The sequence below is a fragment of the Sus scrofa genome, chromosome 1 (assembly GCF_054392235.1).
Source record: "Sus scrofa isolate SSC_HxYL_T2T_F1_AM1 chromosome 1, Sscrofa_HxYL_maternal_Yorkshire_Landrace_v2.0, whole genome shotgun sequence".
NCBI classification, from domain to species: Eukaryota; Metazoa; Chordata; class Mammalia; order Artiodactyla; family Suidae; genus Sus; species Sus scrofa.
In genome coordinates this window covers 257,856,452-257,873,112 of record NC_139383.1, presented here as the reverse complement: position 1 = coordinate 257,873,112, position 16,661 = coordinate 257,856,452, and the positions used below count along the sequence as shown (strand labels likewise).

Sequence of the window (16,661 nt, the reverse complement as noted above, 5' to 3'; positions counted from 1 at the left end):
CCTCAGCATAAATCAAATGAGAAATCATGTTTCAATAAGTCATGGATGTGCTGAATAAGCTCCCCCAAATTGATATTTTTAGGCTATTATTAAAACATAAATGTTTCTGTTACTTGCCTCTTACGCAGAATCCTGGTTACATAGAATGTATAATACTGATTTATGCTACCTTAAACTCTTACCTTTGTGGCCACAAGAAACATGGTATAGAGAAACATAAGATTATGCCTTGATATTGCCAGATGCTTGGTTTGCTGGAATGTGAAGATAACAGACCCCAACAGGGTTACCTTGGCAGGGCTGGGAAAAAAAAAAAAAAACACATTTGAAGTTGATAAGTAATAAACATGATTTGTATCTATATTTCTCAAAGAGTACTCTCAAGACATTAATTTAATGAGTTACTAATAGATATAACACAAAAATGAGTTCTGTAAAGTTTTGGAAATGCAGAGTTACATAAATTTAAATACCTTTCTTCACAACATAAAGTATCAAGATTTTAGAATGTTCATACATATTACGACTCTCTGATAAGAGTATTTTTTTTTTTTTTTGGTCTTTTTGCCATTTCTTGAGCCGCTCTCACGGCATATGGAGGTTCCCAGGCTAGGGGTCGAATCGGAGCTGTAGCTGCTGGCCTACACCAGAGCCACAGCAACGTGGGATCCAAGCCGCGTCTGCAACCTACACCACAGCTCACGGCAACGCCGGATCCTTAACCCACTGAGCAAGGCTGGGGATCAAACCCACAACCTCATGGTTCCTCGTCAGATTCGTTAACCACTGCGCCACAACGGGAACTCCAAGTATATATCTATATGCAATACTCCTGAAACATATTTGACCATATTATATAGCACTTTTTCACAAGGATTTGAGAGTCCCATGTTTCACAGCATGATTTGGGACAAGTAGATTAGTCCTGAAAAACTTGATAGTGCTAACCAAGATCCTTGGGCGGGATGGGGGATGGAAAAGAAAGCCCTGATGTGTCACACTTCCTCATTTCCACAGTGTAAACACCGTTGCTCCTTGGTATCCACCACAGGGAATTTTTTCCAGGATCCCCCACAGGTGTCAAAATCCAATGATGCTTAACTCCTTTACATAAAATGACATTTTTGCATATAACCTATGTACATTTTCCCATATACTTCAAATCATCTCTATATTATTTATAATAATACAATGTAATATTATGTATATAGTTGTAAATATAAGTACTATGTTAACACTTATCAGCTCATTGAAAATTCAAGCTTTGCTTTTTGGAAATTTCTGCAATTTTTTTTCTAATATTTTTGATTCACAGTTAGTTAATCCACACATGCAGAACCTGTGGATATAGAGAGCCTACTGTACTCCCACAGCCAATTTCAGGCTGCTGTATGGAATGGCCTTCATAAAACAGTATGAGCCAGCTCCAGCACACTACTTAGCTAACTCCACTACTTAGCTAACTCCAAACACAAAGTATTAGCATTAGCCAATATCCTAAAAATTAAAGTCTACAATAAGATGTTAATCTACAAATAAGAAGCAGTACTTTCATGTCACATATTTCAAGTATATCTCAAAGATCATTTTCTAGCTCCTTATGCTTACAACTAGGAAAATATGATAAACTCTTAGAATGCCACAGTGCAAAATACAACAAATTTAAAAGCTCCTATAAGCCAATTTATAAAAAATAAGCTATTTATCTAGTACAAGCTATAGGATACAGTTCAAAAGAGAGGTCTGGGTAACTGGGTTTGGATCTCACTTACCAATAATTCGGAAGCATTCCTGTTTTAGAACAGTGGTCCACAAACTTTTTTGACTCTACATCTCTATTGTAAAAGTGTTTTAAGACACTCCTTAATATATATCCATTCGTTAATTTGTAATTTATAAATTTAATTTATAAATTATATACATGTATATCATAAAATGTACATCAAACTAACTTTTAAAAGGATGAGATAAAAAAATAAATGGAATTAGGTTTGTCTTAATGACATTTTGCAACTCTTAGGTTCTAACAGTTTGGTTTCTGCATCATATTGAATCATGGGCATCTTAGCATACACACATTCCATTATAGATTGTGTTCTCTTCTCTTAGAGCCTAAATTCAGAAGCAAAGAATCTGAGGAGCAAGGATTTTATAGATAACAAACTGGAGCAGGGGACTGGAGAAGAGCTGGGATTTAGGAAAAAAAGTCAATGAGATTGGTTAGAAGGTGCAGAATGCATTCAGAAAATTCTTATACTTATTCTATTAGTTTTCTATGAAACTAGTAAATTAGCTATCTGCTTCCAAAATACAATGGTGGAATAAGCATAGGATAAAAGCTATTGGCACTCTCATTCCAAATGGGAGAAAATGGAAGAAAGCGGTCACAGTCCTATGCAATTTCAAATTCCGGCAGGGCAAACTGCACTAGTTTCAAGGCCCAGGAATGATCCTCTGTAGCTTAAAACTTCATCTTCTGAGTTTGCAGCTCCAACCTCTGCACTCATGACTCTGGCTTTTACACCTGTAACTCTAGCCTATGCACCTGGCCCTTGGCTTCTAGGAACATGGTTCCCACCTTTAAGTCATTCTTCCTTTACCTTGAATGGTAGCATATGTCTGCAGCTGAACAGTTTGATCAGCCTGTTCCTACCTAGAGAATTTTGGGAGTATGATTTCTTTTATTTCATCTTGTTTCTATCCATTTCAGTTCAGTCTGGCAGTATTTCTGCTGATTTAACATCTTCAAAACTCTTTTGAGTTTCCTGTGCACGATACAGGGGACCTATGCCAAAAGTCAAGATGGTCCTCCAATCTTTCCTGGATATTCTCATCTCTACTCTTGGCTTCTACTCTGATAGCTGAATGGATCCATGAATCACAAACCTAATGTCCTTTAACACTAGCAAAAGCTGTCCAGCCACACTCTTAAACCTTCCCTCCATAGGAGGCTTTTCCTAAGAATGACTTTCTAAATTTTACCATCTTTTGCAATCTGGATAGACTGAGAATTGCTCAAATCATCTTTCTCTGTTTTAGCAGTTATTCTCTCCATTCAACTCTTTCCTCTCAAACTTTATTATAAGAAGCAAGAACAAACCAGTTTAGACCTTCAAAACTTTATTTCCAAATCTCAACTAAATATCCAAGTTCATTGCTTACAGATTATGCTTTTCACACAACTGTAGCACACAATTCAGCTAAGTTCTCTGCCACTATATAACTAAATCACCTTTCTTCCAGTTTCCAATACCATATTCCTCATTTCCTTCTGAGACCTCACTGGCACCTCTTAGTTCTATCCACAATCTGTTTATGATAATATATGTATATATTATCTAAGACCATACAGGCTTTCTCTACTATGCAAAAGTATTTGGTAATAATATATGAAAATCTGTATGTATGTATACATATATGTATACACATACACAAAATATCATAATGGACCCCAGTGATCTATCTCACCTGATAAATTGTTAATCATTCATTCATTCACATAGTATCTATTGACTGTCTACTATGTAGTAGGTGTTTGAGATATAACAGCAATCAAAAAAGAAAAAAAATCCCTGTACTTGGCATCTTATATTCTTTGAATCATGAGGGGAAGCCAAGGGCAGAGAAGAATAAACATAATGAATAAGTAAATTATAAAACAGGATGAATGCAGGGGGCGGGAGAAAAATAGAAGTATTGCAATTTTAAGCAGGGTAGATAATCCTCATTGACAACGTATCTTGTGAGAAAATACTTTGAGCAAAGTAGATAAGGTAGTCGGGCACCTGAGGAAAAAGATTTTAGGCACAGAGAAAAGTTAGTTTTAAACCAGACAATACCTGGCTTGTTCAAGGAAAGAGTACAATGAACAAAGGAGAGAACAGTAAGCGCTCAAGTCAAAACAAATTGGATGTGAGGGAGACAGATAATCTTTGAGGGTCTCATAGGCCATTTGAGGAAGTCACAGTAAGGTTTTGAACACAGGAGAATCACAATTTGAGTTCAGTATTATAGCCCCAAAAAATGTTTTATGGAAGACATTTCAAGGCATGTATTCAAAATGAGAAAAATATCCCCTGAATATCACTAATGGCTTATAATCAAAGCCTCCTTTGTTCTATTTCCAAACTACCTCATTCAGGCTTTAAGGGGTACATGCCAAGTTAAACATCCTGAGATTTAGTGGTTCATGCAAATACATACTTCATCATTCATACTGCTTCTCAACCTTCATTTTAATCCATTCTAATGAGTTATTTTCACATGAAGTCTTTCTCACCTTGCTTACTATGGCCACTACTCCCTAAGTCTTTTCCTTACTGAACTGTGGGAACGGTACCTGTATTTCTCTATTTCACTTTCAGGTACATTTGTGGCTTGTCTAAGACTAGGTCAGTGTTGTTAAAGAACTTCCAACAATTAGATTCTTAAATGGGTGCAAAAGGTACTTTGCATAGCACAAGATAGTGTGTTATTTCAAAATTCTTTTTCTTATTTTTTATACGTAATTAAACTCGATTTTTTTTTTTTTTTTTTTTTGGGTCTTCTTAGAGCTGCATCAAGGCATATGGAGGTTCCCAGGCTAGGGGTTAAATCGGAGCTATAGCTGCTGGCCTACACCACAGCCTCAGCGACTCGGGATTTTGAGCAGAGTCTGCGACCTACACCACAGCTCACGGCAACGCCAGTTCCTTAACCCACTGAGCAAGGCCAGGGATTGAACCCGTGTCCTCATGGATGCTAGTCATCTTCATTAACCACTGAGCCACGATGGGACTTCCTCGACTCTCATTTTTAATGCAACAAACAGGGCTTTCTGATAATGTACTGATTTTCCCATAAGTTTGATATTTTACTACAAGAAGTATGAATAATTTGAAATCTGGCGATGTTGTAGCCATTAATGAAAATGCCACAAGTCTGCAATTGATTCCAGAGTTATCTATTCCTATGTAGTTCTCTCTCCATAAATACACACTCTTCCCACAACTCTACAACCCCTCAAGAGTTTTTGTTTGGTTTTATTCTCTAAGAGGAGGAACCCAGAGAGAAAGGAATCAATGTTTACTTTAAAAGCTACATTTAACAGAGCAGACTTTATGAAAAAATTATGTTTCCTGGTTTTCTTCCCATTATCTATCTATCTAATCTACATTTAGAATCTCCAAAATGTTTTTAAAAATAAATTTGGTAACATCTAGGGATAAAAGGCCAGGTCTCAGTATAGTTTATACCAACTCACTAGGACATCTTCAGCCATTCATCAGCTTCTGGTTTCCAACCTCCTTTTACCAACAGCTCAAAATTCGTGATAATGCTACCACCTGCACCTAAAAAAGAGCAATATAAAACAACATCACTTAACCAAACTTTCTTTAGAAAATATATGAAATGAAGCCATAATTCTATCTTCTAACTTAAAATTCCAAAAGAATCTCCAAAATAAATTCTTGGGAGGAAGAAAAAAGTTGCCTTCTAACATTTGTGGTATTGAGACAACTGCAATTCTTTCTTTCACCAGCATGGCAACTGTCTAGCGTACAACAACTATAGGCAAAACTGAGGCCTCAGGCACAAAGATGTGGCTAAAGGTTCATTTCTGACCTGAGAAAATAAAATCCTCTGCTTTATCATTTCCTTCTCTGATTTTAGTTTTAGGTGCAGTACACTATAACAATAGATAAAGAAATTGATTCAATTCCAAAACACAAAAGAACAATAAAGGTAGGTTATGTAGAGTGAGCATGAGCTCATAATCAATCACATTTACTATTTCTGGTTATTTAGGATGAAAAAAGAAAAAAAAGAGCAATTTTTAAAAATCGCATGCACCACATAATCTCTTATGTAAATTTATGGTGGTGGCTACACCTTAATTAATTATGAATCCCTCTGATTATGGCTGTTAATCAAACTAATAAAAATTCTATATTTTAAGACAGTCAGGCTCAAAATAATGGCTGATGACTAGTACTAGTGAAAAGTGCCAGTTTTGAATTAACTTTTCTGGCCATCAGAAATAAGGCTTCCATCTTCCAAAAGAGACTCTGCTATTAAAGTATGTGGTGGTCCCCATTAATGTAACTAGAGAACTGTTCAGTAGTCGTAGTACACCAACAACAATATTTATGAACAGATATCGTTAATATTACCTCGGGCCCATCCAATAGCTATCATGACTATCCAGCCATTTTTGTAATAGCTATTAGCATGAGTGACTCCACCTACTATTTTCCAAGTTCTGGTCACTTCCTTCATTCCCGCAGCCAAAAGTTGAACAGGTAGGAATGAGTAGCCCTGGGAAACTAGGTCATAAGGGCAAAAAAATGTAATATACCTGAAATTAAAATTTAAATATTTTATTATGAGTGGAACAAGAAGAACAGAAATAAAAATCCAGCGTATTAGCAATAACAATTTGATAAAACACAACAAATGGAATTATCCATATAAACACGGAATATAACTGCAAGATTGGGTAAAAGCAATTTTTTAAAATCATGTGAAGCAAGTATAATGAAACTGCCCAAAAGTCTTAATCAAAGGGAATGCAAATTTTGTACTTCTGAATACTCTATGTATGCAAAAAATATTCACTGAGTTTTTAATTTGTGCATACACTACTCTAGAAACTAAGTGCTGAATCCACTAACAAAATTAAGCAAATAAATCATTTCTGCTTTGGGACTTCTCTAGCTAGAATGTTTTCCTCTTTGGAAAAGGAATTAGAAAAGGGCCCTTGGGAGTTCCCATTGTGGCTCAGTGGTTAATAAACCCAACTAGTATCCATGAGGACACAGGTTCAATCCTCGGCCCCTCTCAGTTGGTTAAGGATCTGGCGTTGCTATGAGCTGTGGTGTAGGTCGCAGACTCGGCTTGTATCCCACATTGCTGTGGCTTTGGTGTAGGCTGGCAGCTACAGCTGATTCAACCCCTCTAGCCTGGGAACCTCCATATGCCTTTGTGCAGCCATAAAAAGACAAAAGACTAAAAAAAGAAAAGAAAAGGGTCCTTGGTAGCTGAGAAAGGGGCTGCATTTCAGCCTCACTTAACATCTTCAACTGTGCCCCTTTGTGCATAAACTGCAACCTATACAAGGGAAGGTCACAGCTCTCTTAGATTTGTGTTAAGGAAAAAACATATTTCCAAATGGCTGAAAGAATATGAAGCTTGTTCTTTAATTTAGACAAGTAAACTTAAGTTTTAACCAATTAAATTGTGATAATAGTTTAAGAATAATTCACTCCTCCTCAGGTGAATTATTTTTGAAGTTTCATTTGTTCTAAGCATCTGTTCAACAATTTAACAGTAGTTTTAATTGGAAAGCACACCACTTCTTCCCCTTTATGTCTAAAATACTCTCTGGCAGACAATTTTATACTTAAAGCAGAACATTTATCTTGGAGCAATAAGGAATGGATTATATGAAAGAAGTATTCTACCTCTTTTAAGAGAACTTGTTAATTTTATTGTAATTCATGGTTCATAAAGTCAGAATTCTCAAAAGGATTCATGGATATGAAAACTGTTTGCCAAAACACTGCTTCAGAAACCCAATACGAGATACAATAGTTTGTTCAGTCTAAAGCACCCTCTCTTCTTCAAGATTCCACTAAAACACTAACATATACACTGACTTTGGGAGTTTTGTTTTATTTAATACTCTCAGCTCAGACTAAATTCTGACAGCTTTGTTCAGCTGTTCCTATACTTCAACATAGCTCTTTATACATTGTTCTTTATAATACACAAAGGCTGTTATACTCATAATAAATTGTAATAGTCCATAGATGGCAGGGATCATTCATCTTGTTACCCTCTCACCTAAAAGTAGTCATGAGTTCAATTTATTAGCAGTTAATCTGGAGGAAAAATACAAAATATATCAAATCAAAGAATCAGGTGATAATTAAAGAGATGAGAGAAAGGAATAAATTATCTAAGAGTAGTAAAAATCTTTTCAAAAATGACTGGCATAATATAAAAATTTTGCATATTCATATAATATTTTGAAAGCTTCTATATACTTTTCTCTTTAAATATGGAACAAATTCCTGGGAAGTAGGTTAGGTATTGGGGGAAAAAAGAGTTACACTTATGTAATTTTAAATGTATTTTTAAATAAAATAAAAATATTTTGGTACCCACTGTAGATTAGATTAAGAAAGGGAGATCTGGTTTCAATTTAGCAGTAATATATGCTCAAAATACTCAAACAAATAAACAACAAAACAAAAATAATAAAAATTACTGTTTTCATTTTCTATACCAAGCTTATCTTCAACATGATTTAAGAGCCTATATGATTATGGAGTTCCTGTCGTGGCGCAGTGCTTAACGAATATGACTAGGAACCATGAGGTTGTGGGTTCGATCCCTGGCCTTGCTCAGTGGGTTAAAGATTCGGCATTGCTGTGAGCTGTGGTGTAGGTTGCAGACGTGGCTCAGATCCTGCGTCGCTGTGGCTGTGGCACAGGCCGGCGGCTACAGCTCCAATTAGACCCCTAGCCTGGGAACCTCCATAAGCCAAAGAAGCGGCCCTAGAAAAGGCAAAAAAAAAAAAAAAAAAAAAAAAAGCCCACATGATTATAAGTATAATCTTGGGCTTTTTATACTCAACTATGTGACATTATGGAATATGGTTGAAAATTTGTGGTTATTGCTAGTTTTAACTAGTAAGTCTTTACTGCACTTAGTCAGATATTTCTAAAGTATACCTATAATGTGCTAATATTTTACAGAGAAAACAGTTCTTACTTCAAATATTAAATAGCCACAGGGCAAAAGAACAATTGTTTGTGTTTAGTAGACTTACAAGTCAACAAATCAGACCAGTTGCTCCCTAAACAGCTATTCCTGCTCTGATTCACAAATGAGTTTTTAAAAGTCCTTTAATGAATCACTCAACCAACACTCATTAAGGAATCATCATGTCCTTCCTGTGTAAAGACCATAACTTCACCTTTAACTAAAACTGTAACATCTAAGGAACTTTTAACTTATAAAGTGCTTCAAGAAAATGTATCAGAAAAGAAGGAATAGAACATAACAGACATGAAATAAAAAGAGAAGGCAATTTAACTTTCATACTTTTTAAGTCACTTAGGTTAATGGAGAGAAAAAAATGACAAAGAACAATACCAAATAACAGAAGCTAGTCTAACAGGATATAAACAGGATGCTAGGCAAGTGAAAGTTAAACCAGTTTAAGTAGGAAAGATGAAATTGGAGTTTAGGTTAATACCAAGAGTTAAGCTTCCATGGTGAGTCACTGAGAACTGTTTTCAGCCTACTATTAATTCTCTTCTGACTACATAAGACAGTATTACTTAACTATGCCCAAAACAGAACAATAAATTGAATACAATTCCTATTAGTTTAAGATGACAGCTTACCCTTGGCTCTTATTATTCAAGCAAATTAATAATTCAAACAAAATTCTATGTCTATGCTTTGAAAAAGATCATTTACAGAATAACAGACCTATAAAACTATACTTTTCTTGTATGTTTCTCAAAAAAATGCTATCTCAGTTACACAAATGTGCAATATATAACTGTTACTTGGAAATTAAAAGAAAACAATTTGGGACATAAAAATTAATACACAGAAAAATTACAAAATATTTATTTCCCCCAGAAAGCATCCTCAAAAAGAAAACTCCTATGAAAGGGTACACTGTCTTCTAAACAATACTAAATCATACCACATTCCAAGTTATTGTTTCCCTTTGCGCCAGTAGATGGTGCCATCTCCAGATGTGAGCACTATGAGCTATTGTACCAAGCAAAGATGACCTTCCCAGTAAGTGCATTAATCATACTCCCTTGGTTTTAGCTTGCTACAGTTTAAAGTATTTTACAAACACCACTTTATCTCCCAAATTAAAATCAAATGAAGCAAATATTACAAATCTGTTCTCAACATTAAAACCTTAAAAAAGGAAAGAGTAAAATAAACCATGTCTTTATCCAAGTATTATTTTTTATTTTTAAGGGTCTGTGAGAACAGAAAATTGTCAGTATTTTCCAAGCTCAAAATGATACACACTGCCTAAGTGCAGACTAAAGGACTAGATTAGACTAAGTTTGCATCCTGGCTCTGGCTACTAGATACCTGTGATACCTTGGGCAAGTTATTAACCCTTCATGCTTCAGATCCCTCATCTATTAAATGAAAATAAAGAGTACCTACCCCACTAGTTCTTGTGAAGTTAAATGAGATTATAAATGTAAAGCATTTAGAAAAGTGTCTGGGACGTAGTTAAGAACTACATCAGTGGCTACTATTGTTATTTTGCAATGCCCAACAAAACAATTAGAACAAATAAAAATCCCCTAGAAGAATAAATATAGGTATTAATATAATGGATTATACAGCAATGAGAAGATATGTACTAAAGCTACAAGCAAAACACAGATGAATCTTAGTAACATAATGTTGAGTGGAAAAAAAAAAAAAGTCCTAGAGAACTGCATAGAGTAGGATAACCCATTTTAAAACATGGACATAACCAAATAAAACTAAAAAATCTATTCTTTATATATTCATATATAAGACATACTTTTTTTTTTTTTTTTTGTCTTTTTGCCATTTCTAGGGCTGCTTCTGCAGCATATGGAGGTTCCCAGGCTAGGGGTTGAGTCGCCAGCCTACACCAGAGCCACAGCAACACGGGATCTGAGCCGCATCTGCAACTTACACCACAGCTCACGGCAACACCAGATCCTTAACCCACTGAGCAAGGCCAGGATCAAACCCGAAACCTCATGGTTCCTAGTCAGATTCATTAACCACTGAGCCACGACGGGAACTCCAACATACACCTTTTTTTTAAAGGTAAAATTAAACACAAACAGGGTAGAGGTTATCTGTGGGAAAAGTGCAGAGAGACGGGGTGGGAGAGATAAATATATTTAAATTACTGGTAAAGCCCAGTTCTTAGGTTAGGTGCAATACTAGCAGAAATGTAAATTAGTATAACTACTTTGGGAAATGATTCTTCATTATCTGGTAGAGCTTAAGAATCACATTCACTATAACCCAATAAGTCTACTCTTAAGCATACACCAAGAAAAAATCTTGACCATGTACATCATGCTCTTAGCAACACTGTAATGGGAGGGGAAAAAAAAAACCCTAGAAACAACTCTCTGTCAACAGAGAAATGGGTGAATATATTACGACAATTCTTTCTGATATGCTAAACAGTAGTGAAAATTAATAAATTACAACTATATACAGTAAGACAACCTCAGGAACAGAGGTTCAACGAAAAAGGTAAGTCACTGAAAAATACATACATATGATCTCATTTATAAAACTTTCAACGACTATATTGCTTAGGAATATAAACACATGCCAGAATTACATAGAAAAGTAAAGGAATGATAGGTACAAAATTAAGGGTAATGATTACCTCTGAGTAAGAAAGAATGGAAATGGGATCAAACTAGGGTTGGAGGGTCACACGAGGGAACTCAAAACTAATGGCAAGGGTTTGTAGATGGTGGTAGCAGTAGTTGCAGACTGCGATCTAGTCAAATTGCCACATAAAAACACACAGGGCAACTAGATAGCAAAGTCAAAACCCCATCCACAGCACTTACAACAAAACTATGCAACAAGGTATCCCTTCAAATCCCAAAATGCAAATGAGTAGAGGCAAATCACCAGCATCCACAAGACCTACACTGCTTGGCAGAAAGAAGAAAGCAGCAAGGTGGCAACTACTGGACTTAACAAAACAGCTGCAAAATAGCTAATGGGTATTCACTAGAAAACACAGCAGGCCAATTTGAGAAAAACAACAAAAGCAGCAGAAAATGGAAGGGATTCTGACATACCCAATACCAACTGAGACAAAGGGATGCATAATGAGAAGACCTGAAAGGGTTGGACCAGTGTAGTCCCTGTGAACTTTGAAAATTGATTCATCCAGGCACCACAAAAAGAAGAAACAGCTGGTGTAGAATCAAAACTGTGAAGGATGTATCAACAAAAGGAGAAGGTCCAGATCAAACTAGGGGAGGGGAAAAGACTCAGGAAATCTCAGAAAGCAGGCCATCAGCTTTTGAACACTATATAAAAACAACAGATACAGCATTCTATAAAGTCAGAAAATCTTCCCTGAATTCTACCTTATCTTGAAAGTTCAAGAAACCTGAGTCCACATAAAAATGACCAACATAAAAGTATCAATGTCAAATCCTATACAAATTTTTTCATGATAGGAAAAAAAAAAATCCCTACAATGAAAGTACTCAAGAAAATGAGTCCACAAAACAGATCAAAACTGCAACCTCCTATTTCAAAACAAGCTAAAGATATTAAGAAAGTGATACCACACACACACACACACACACACACACACACACATATGTGCCTTAAAAGAAATAAAAAGGAAAAAAGAAAACTTTAAAAAAAAAATTTAGAACTTCTAATTTTGTTTTTATTTATTTATTTATTTGTCTTTCTAGGGCCACACCCACAGCATATGGAGGTTCCCAGACTAGGGGTGGAATCAGAGCTGTTGCTGCCAGCCTACACCAGAGCCACAGCAATGCCAGATCTGAACCACATCTGCAACCTACACCACAACTCACAGCCACGCGGGATCCTTAACCCCCTGGAGTGAGGCCAGGGATCGAACCTGCAACCTCATGGTTCCAGTTGGATTCATTTCTACTGTGCTACGACAGGAACTCAGGAAAACATCTTTAATTTTAAAATAAGACAGATTAAAAAAGGTTTATTGAAGGCAAAAAAAAAAAAAAAAAAAAGCCAATAGGAGTTCCTGAAGAAAACCAAGGCAAGAGGAGAGTACAAATACTAAAATAACTTTCTCAATTAAAAAACTAAAAAAAAAAACTGGAGTTCCCATTGTGGTGCAGTGGAAACAAATCCAAGTAGGAACCATGAGGTTGCAGGTTTGATCCCTAGAGTCACTCAATGGGCAAGGATCCGGCATTGCAGTGAGCTGTGGTGTAGGCTGCAGACGCAGCTCCGATCTGTCATGGGTGTGGCTGTGGCGTAGGCTGGGCGGCTACAGCTCCAATTAGGCACCTAGCCTGGGAACCTCCATATGCCACAGGTGCGGTTCTAAAAAGACAAAAAAAAAAGTGTAACTACTAAAAAGAACAGACCACATACCTAAGAATACTGACCCTGTATGACCAATAGTTAGACATATTTATCAGACTTTAATAAAAAAAAAAACTATTAAGCATCTAGAAAAGAAGAATGTGTGACTTATAAGGGAAAGAAAATTAAATGATTCTAAGTTTTTCACCACAATGCTTTATAACACAAGAAAACTGAGTAACATTTAAAACACTCAAAGACAAAGTATGATCTTATACGCAATAAACCTGACATTCAAGTACAAAAGACACAAACATTAACATTCTCAGGGACTACTATTCTAGATGACTTTATTAGAGAAAAAGCTTCAGATAATCAAAACTACCAAAGACAAAGACATAAGGACTGGTGGTAAGCATTAAATATACAGTTAGCTATAAAACTAAGACTGAATGGGGATTAAGTACAGAGGAGTATAGTACATATGACTATTCCATGACAGTGTAGAATAGTAATCCATCTTTAAAACAGGAAGAGAATGAGAAGTGTATGTGTAAAAAATTTATATTTTCAGTAATCATATCAGTGGTGGTATTCATACTTGTTACTCTAAACTACTATATACTGCATGAATGATACAGAATAAATGAACAGTGTTAGAATATCCTAATTCTATCATGTCTTGTATGCTTAAGAAACAAAATTCTTAGTGTGGAAGAAAGAAGATACATATATAATGAAGAAAGGTTAAATAAAAGTTCTATGATCTTGAATTTGAATTAGAAATATCAAAGGAGCTCATGAATTATTATATCCTTATTTTTCCTAGCTCTGTCCACTGAAAAAGCCTAGAAACAATAACCAATTCAGTAATAATGAACATGTCCATTTCTCACTAAAGGAACCAGAACTTCTTACAGAAGAAATGAGTAACTTCAGAAAAAAGTACAAGATGAATCTTATATTGAGTACCAAGAAAGCTGCTTAAAGTCTTAAGAGACAACCTGAAGAAATTTCCACTGGCCAATGATGAAACAATGTGAGTTTCAATGAGAAAACTCCAATTTATTGAAATCCATAAGATACGTTTATGACCATGAGTTCTTACTAAAAAACAAACAAAAAATCCAAACAAAAAAAATTAAGGAGTTCCCGTCATGGCTCAGTGGTTAACGAATCTGAATAGGAATCATGAGATTATGGGTTTGATCCCTGGCCTTGCTCAGTGACTTAAGGATCCAGCATTGCCATGAGCTGTGGTGTAGGTCAGAGACATGGCTCGGATCCCTTGTTGCTGTGGCTCTGGTGTAGGCCAGCAGCTACAGCTCCGATCAGACCCCTAGCCTGGGAACCTCCATATGCTGTGGGTGCGGCCCTAGAAAAGTCAAAAAGACAAAAAATAAATAACTACAAATAAATAAATAAATAAATAAATAAAGACTCATCAAAGAAAAAAAAAAAAACATTAAAAACCAGTCGCCTTTGGAGACTAGCAGGGGATTAATACATTATCTTGAAAACTGGCACACAAAGAAAGAATCAAGTATTCTTCCTACCCTTCCTATAAAACTATACAACTGGGTAACAAATAATAGATGATTAGTGGGAATTATTTATAATACTATTCCAACAAAGAAGATACACTATTGCCATTTTGTAATTCTCAATTATTTAATAGACAATAGTCATTAAGTGTAAAAGAGTGCTAATGTCAACAACAAAAAAAAGATAATTAAGACATGTGGGGCCTCTTAGAGTCTTACTAAATAAAGAGATCGAACCTAAATCTGATTTGGATTCTGGATCAATCTGCCAATTTTCAGGAAACAAAGCGAACAGAAGAATATAATGATCTGCAACCATAAATATGCAATCAGCAAACTCACAACTTTGGAAAGTCTACATGGCAAATGACTCTGGTTCTTCAAGAGAGAAACCATAAGGGGAAAAAAAGAATACAAGAGGAACATATTCTTTTTAAAAAGAGACAAGAGACACTAAATTTTTCAATGAGCATAACTAAATTATAGTGTCTAGGAATGAACATCTGGATGATTAAATTATAAAAATATGCAAAGAATTGATTACCATAAAGTCAGGATAATGGTGTGTTATTATAATGGTTATTTAAGGTAGGAAGGGGGTTGTGATTGGAGTCTGACACAGAGAAGGAACTTCTGGGATGGACTGCAAAGCTTTATTTCTTGACTTGGGTCATGGTTTCAAGGATATACCTAACAATAATTCATTAGGCCATATATCTGGGCTTTGTGGTTTTCTGAATTTCCACTTTATAATAAAATGTTTTTGTAAATGGAATTTTTTCTTAATCTAAGATGGACATACAAGTTTTTATTATACCACAATTCTTTATAGTTTGCATGTTTTTATAAATATTCCTTTGTATCTACTCAATATTGAAGTTTTTAAATTAAAAAACACATATTGTTCATAATGAAAACTCTTCTTAGTTAAAACTATGCTAAACTGATACCCAGACCCTGTCATTTACCAACTTCTTCAAGCCTCGATTTTCTTTTATGTAAAAATGGAGATAATAAAAGATATGAGGTTAACAAGTAATTAAATACCATACTATTAATTTACTACATAAAATTGCATTTCTTGTTTTCCATTTCTAACATACCTTTTACTTTCAGTCTAAAGCATACATTTAAAGAAAAGCAATTTGATTTCATTTAATTAAGTAATTAATCAAGAACTGTAATTTCTGGCTATTCAATTACAGAAATCACATTTAATATAATAACACAAAGCAGTCCATTCCTTTAGCAATGTATTTACTGAACCTGGAACAGTAGTTGGCACACAGTTAACAAAAGAATTTCTGCTCTGATAGGCTATTATTCTAGTGGAGTGAGGCAAACCAACATAAAAAGAAATAAACAGACAACATGTCAGACAGTAATAAGTCTAGGAAGGAAAAAAAAAAAAAGAAGTATATGATGTGATAGCCATAGAAGATGAGGTTATTTTTTTCAGAGAAGACCTCTCTAAAAAAAGAAAACATGAGATTTCTGGGAAAAGAACATTACAGAGAAAAGAGAGCAAACACAGAGGCACTGAGGTAGAACACATTTGTATTCAAGAATGGCAAAGCCAATGTGACTAGAGCAGACTGAATAGGAGTAGAAAGAGAATGGAAGGAACAATTTTAAAGGGTCTTATAGGCCATGGTAAAAGTTTGGAATTTTCTTCTTAATAAGAAACTACTGAGCATAGGAATAATATGTTCTTTAAAATAATCACTTTATCTATTATGTGAAGAATAGGTTCAAGGGGATAATGAAAGGAGCTAGACCACTTAGGAAGCTACTGCCACTGTCCACACAAGAAATAGTGGTAGTTAGTATACAGGAGTACAAGTGGAAGTGATGAAAAGTGTCAGATTCTGGATACCATACTTTTTTTTTTTTCTTTTTAGGGTCACACCCACAGCATATGGAAGTTCTCAGGCTAGGGGTCGAATTGGAGCTATAGGTTCTAGCCTAGGCTGTAGCCACAACGCAGGATCTGAGCCGAAACTGTGACCCGCACCACAGTTCACCACAATGTCT

At 35.4% G+C, this 16,661-nt stretch overlaps 1 protein-coding gene across 2 annotated transcripts in view; it reads right to left on the bottom strand.

The window, feature by feature from the left end:
• Window positions 1–16,661, bottom strand: part of TMEM38B (transmembrane protein 38B) — a 774,558-nt gene that overhangs the window by 17,922 nt on the left and 739,975 nt on the right. For both annotated transcript variants that reach the window (XM_085019025.1, NM_001190164.1), the window contains 3 exon segments: window positions 6,153–6,337; window positions 5,243–5,330; window positions 183–300 (listed from right to left, as the gene is read on the bottom strand). In XM_085019025.1, the coding sequence (XP_084875151.1) occupies window positions 183–300; window positions 5,243–5,330; window positions 6,153–6,337 (391 nt within the window).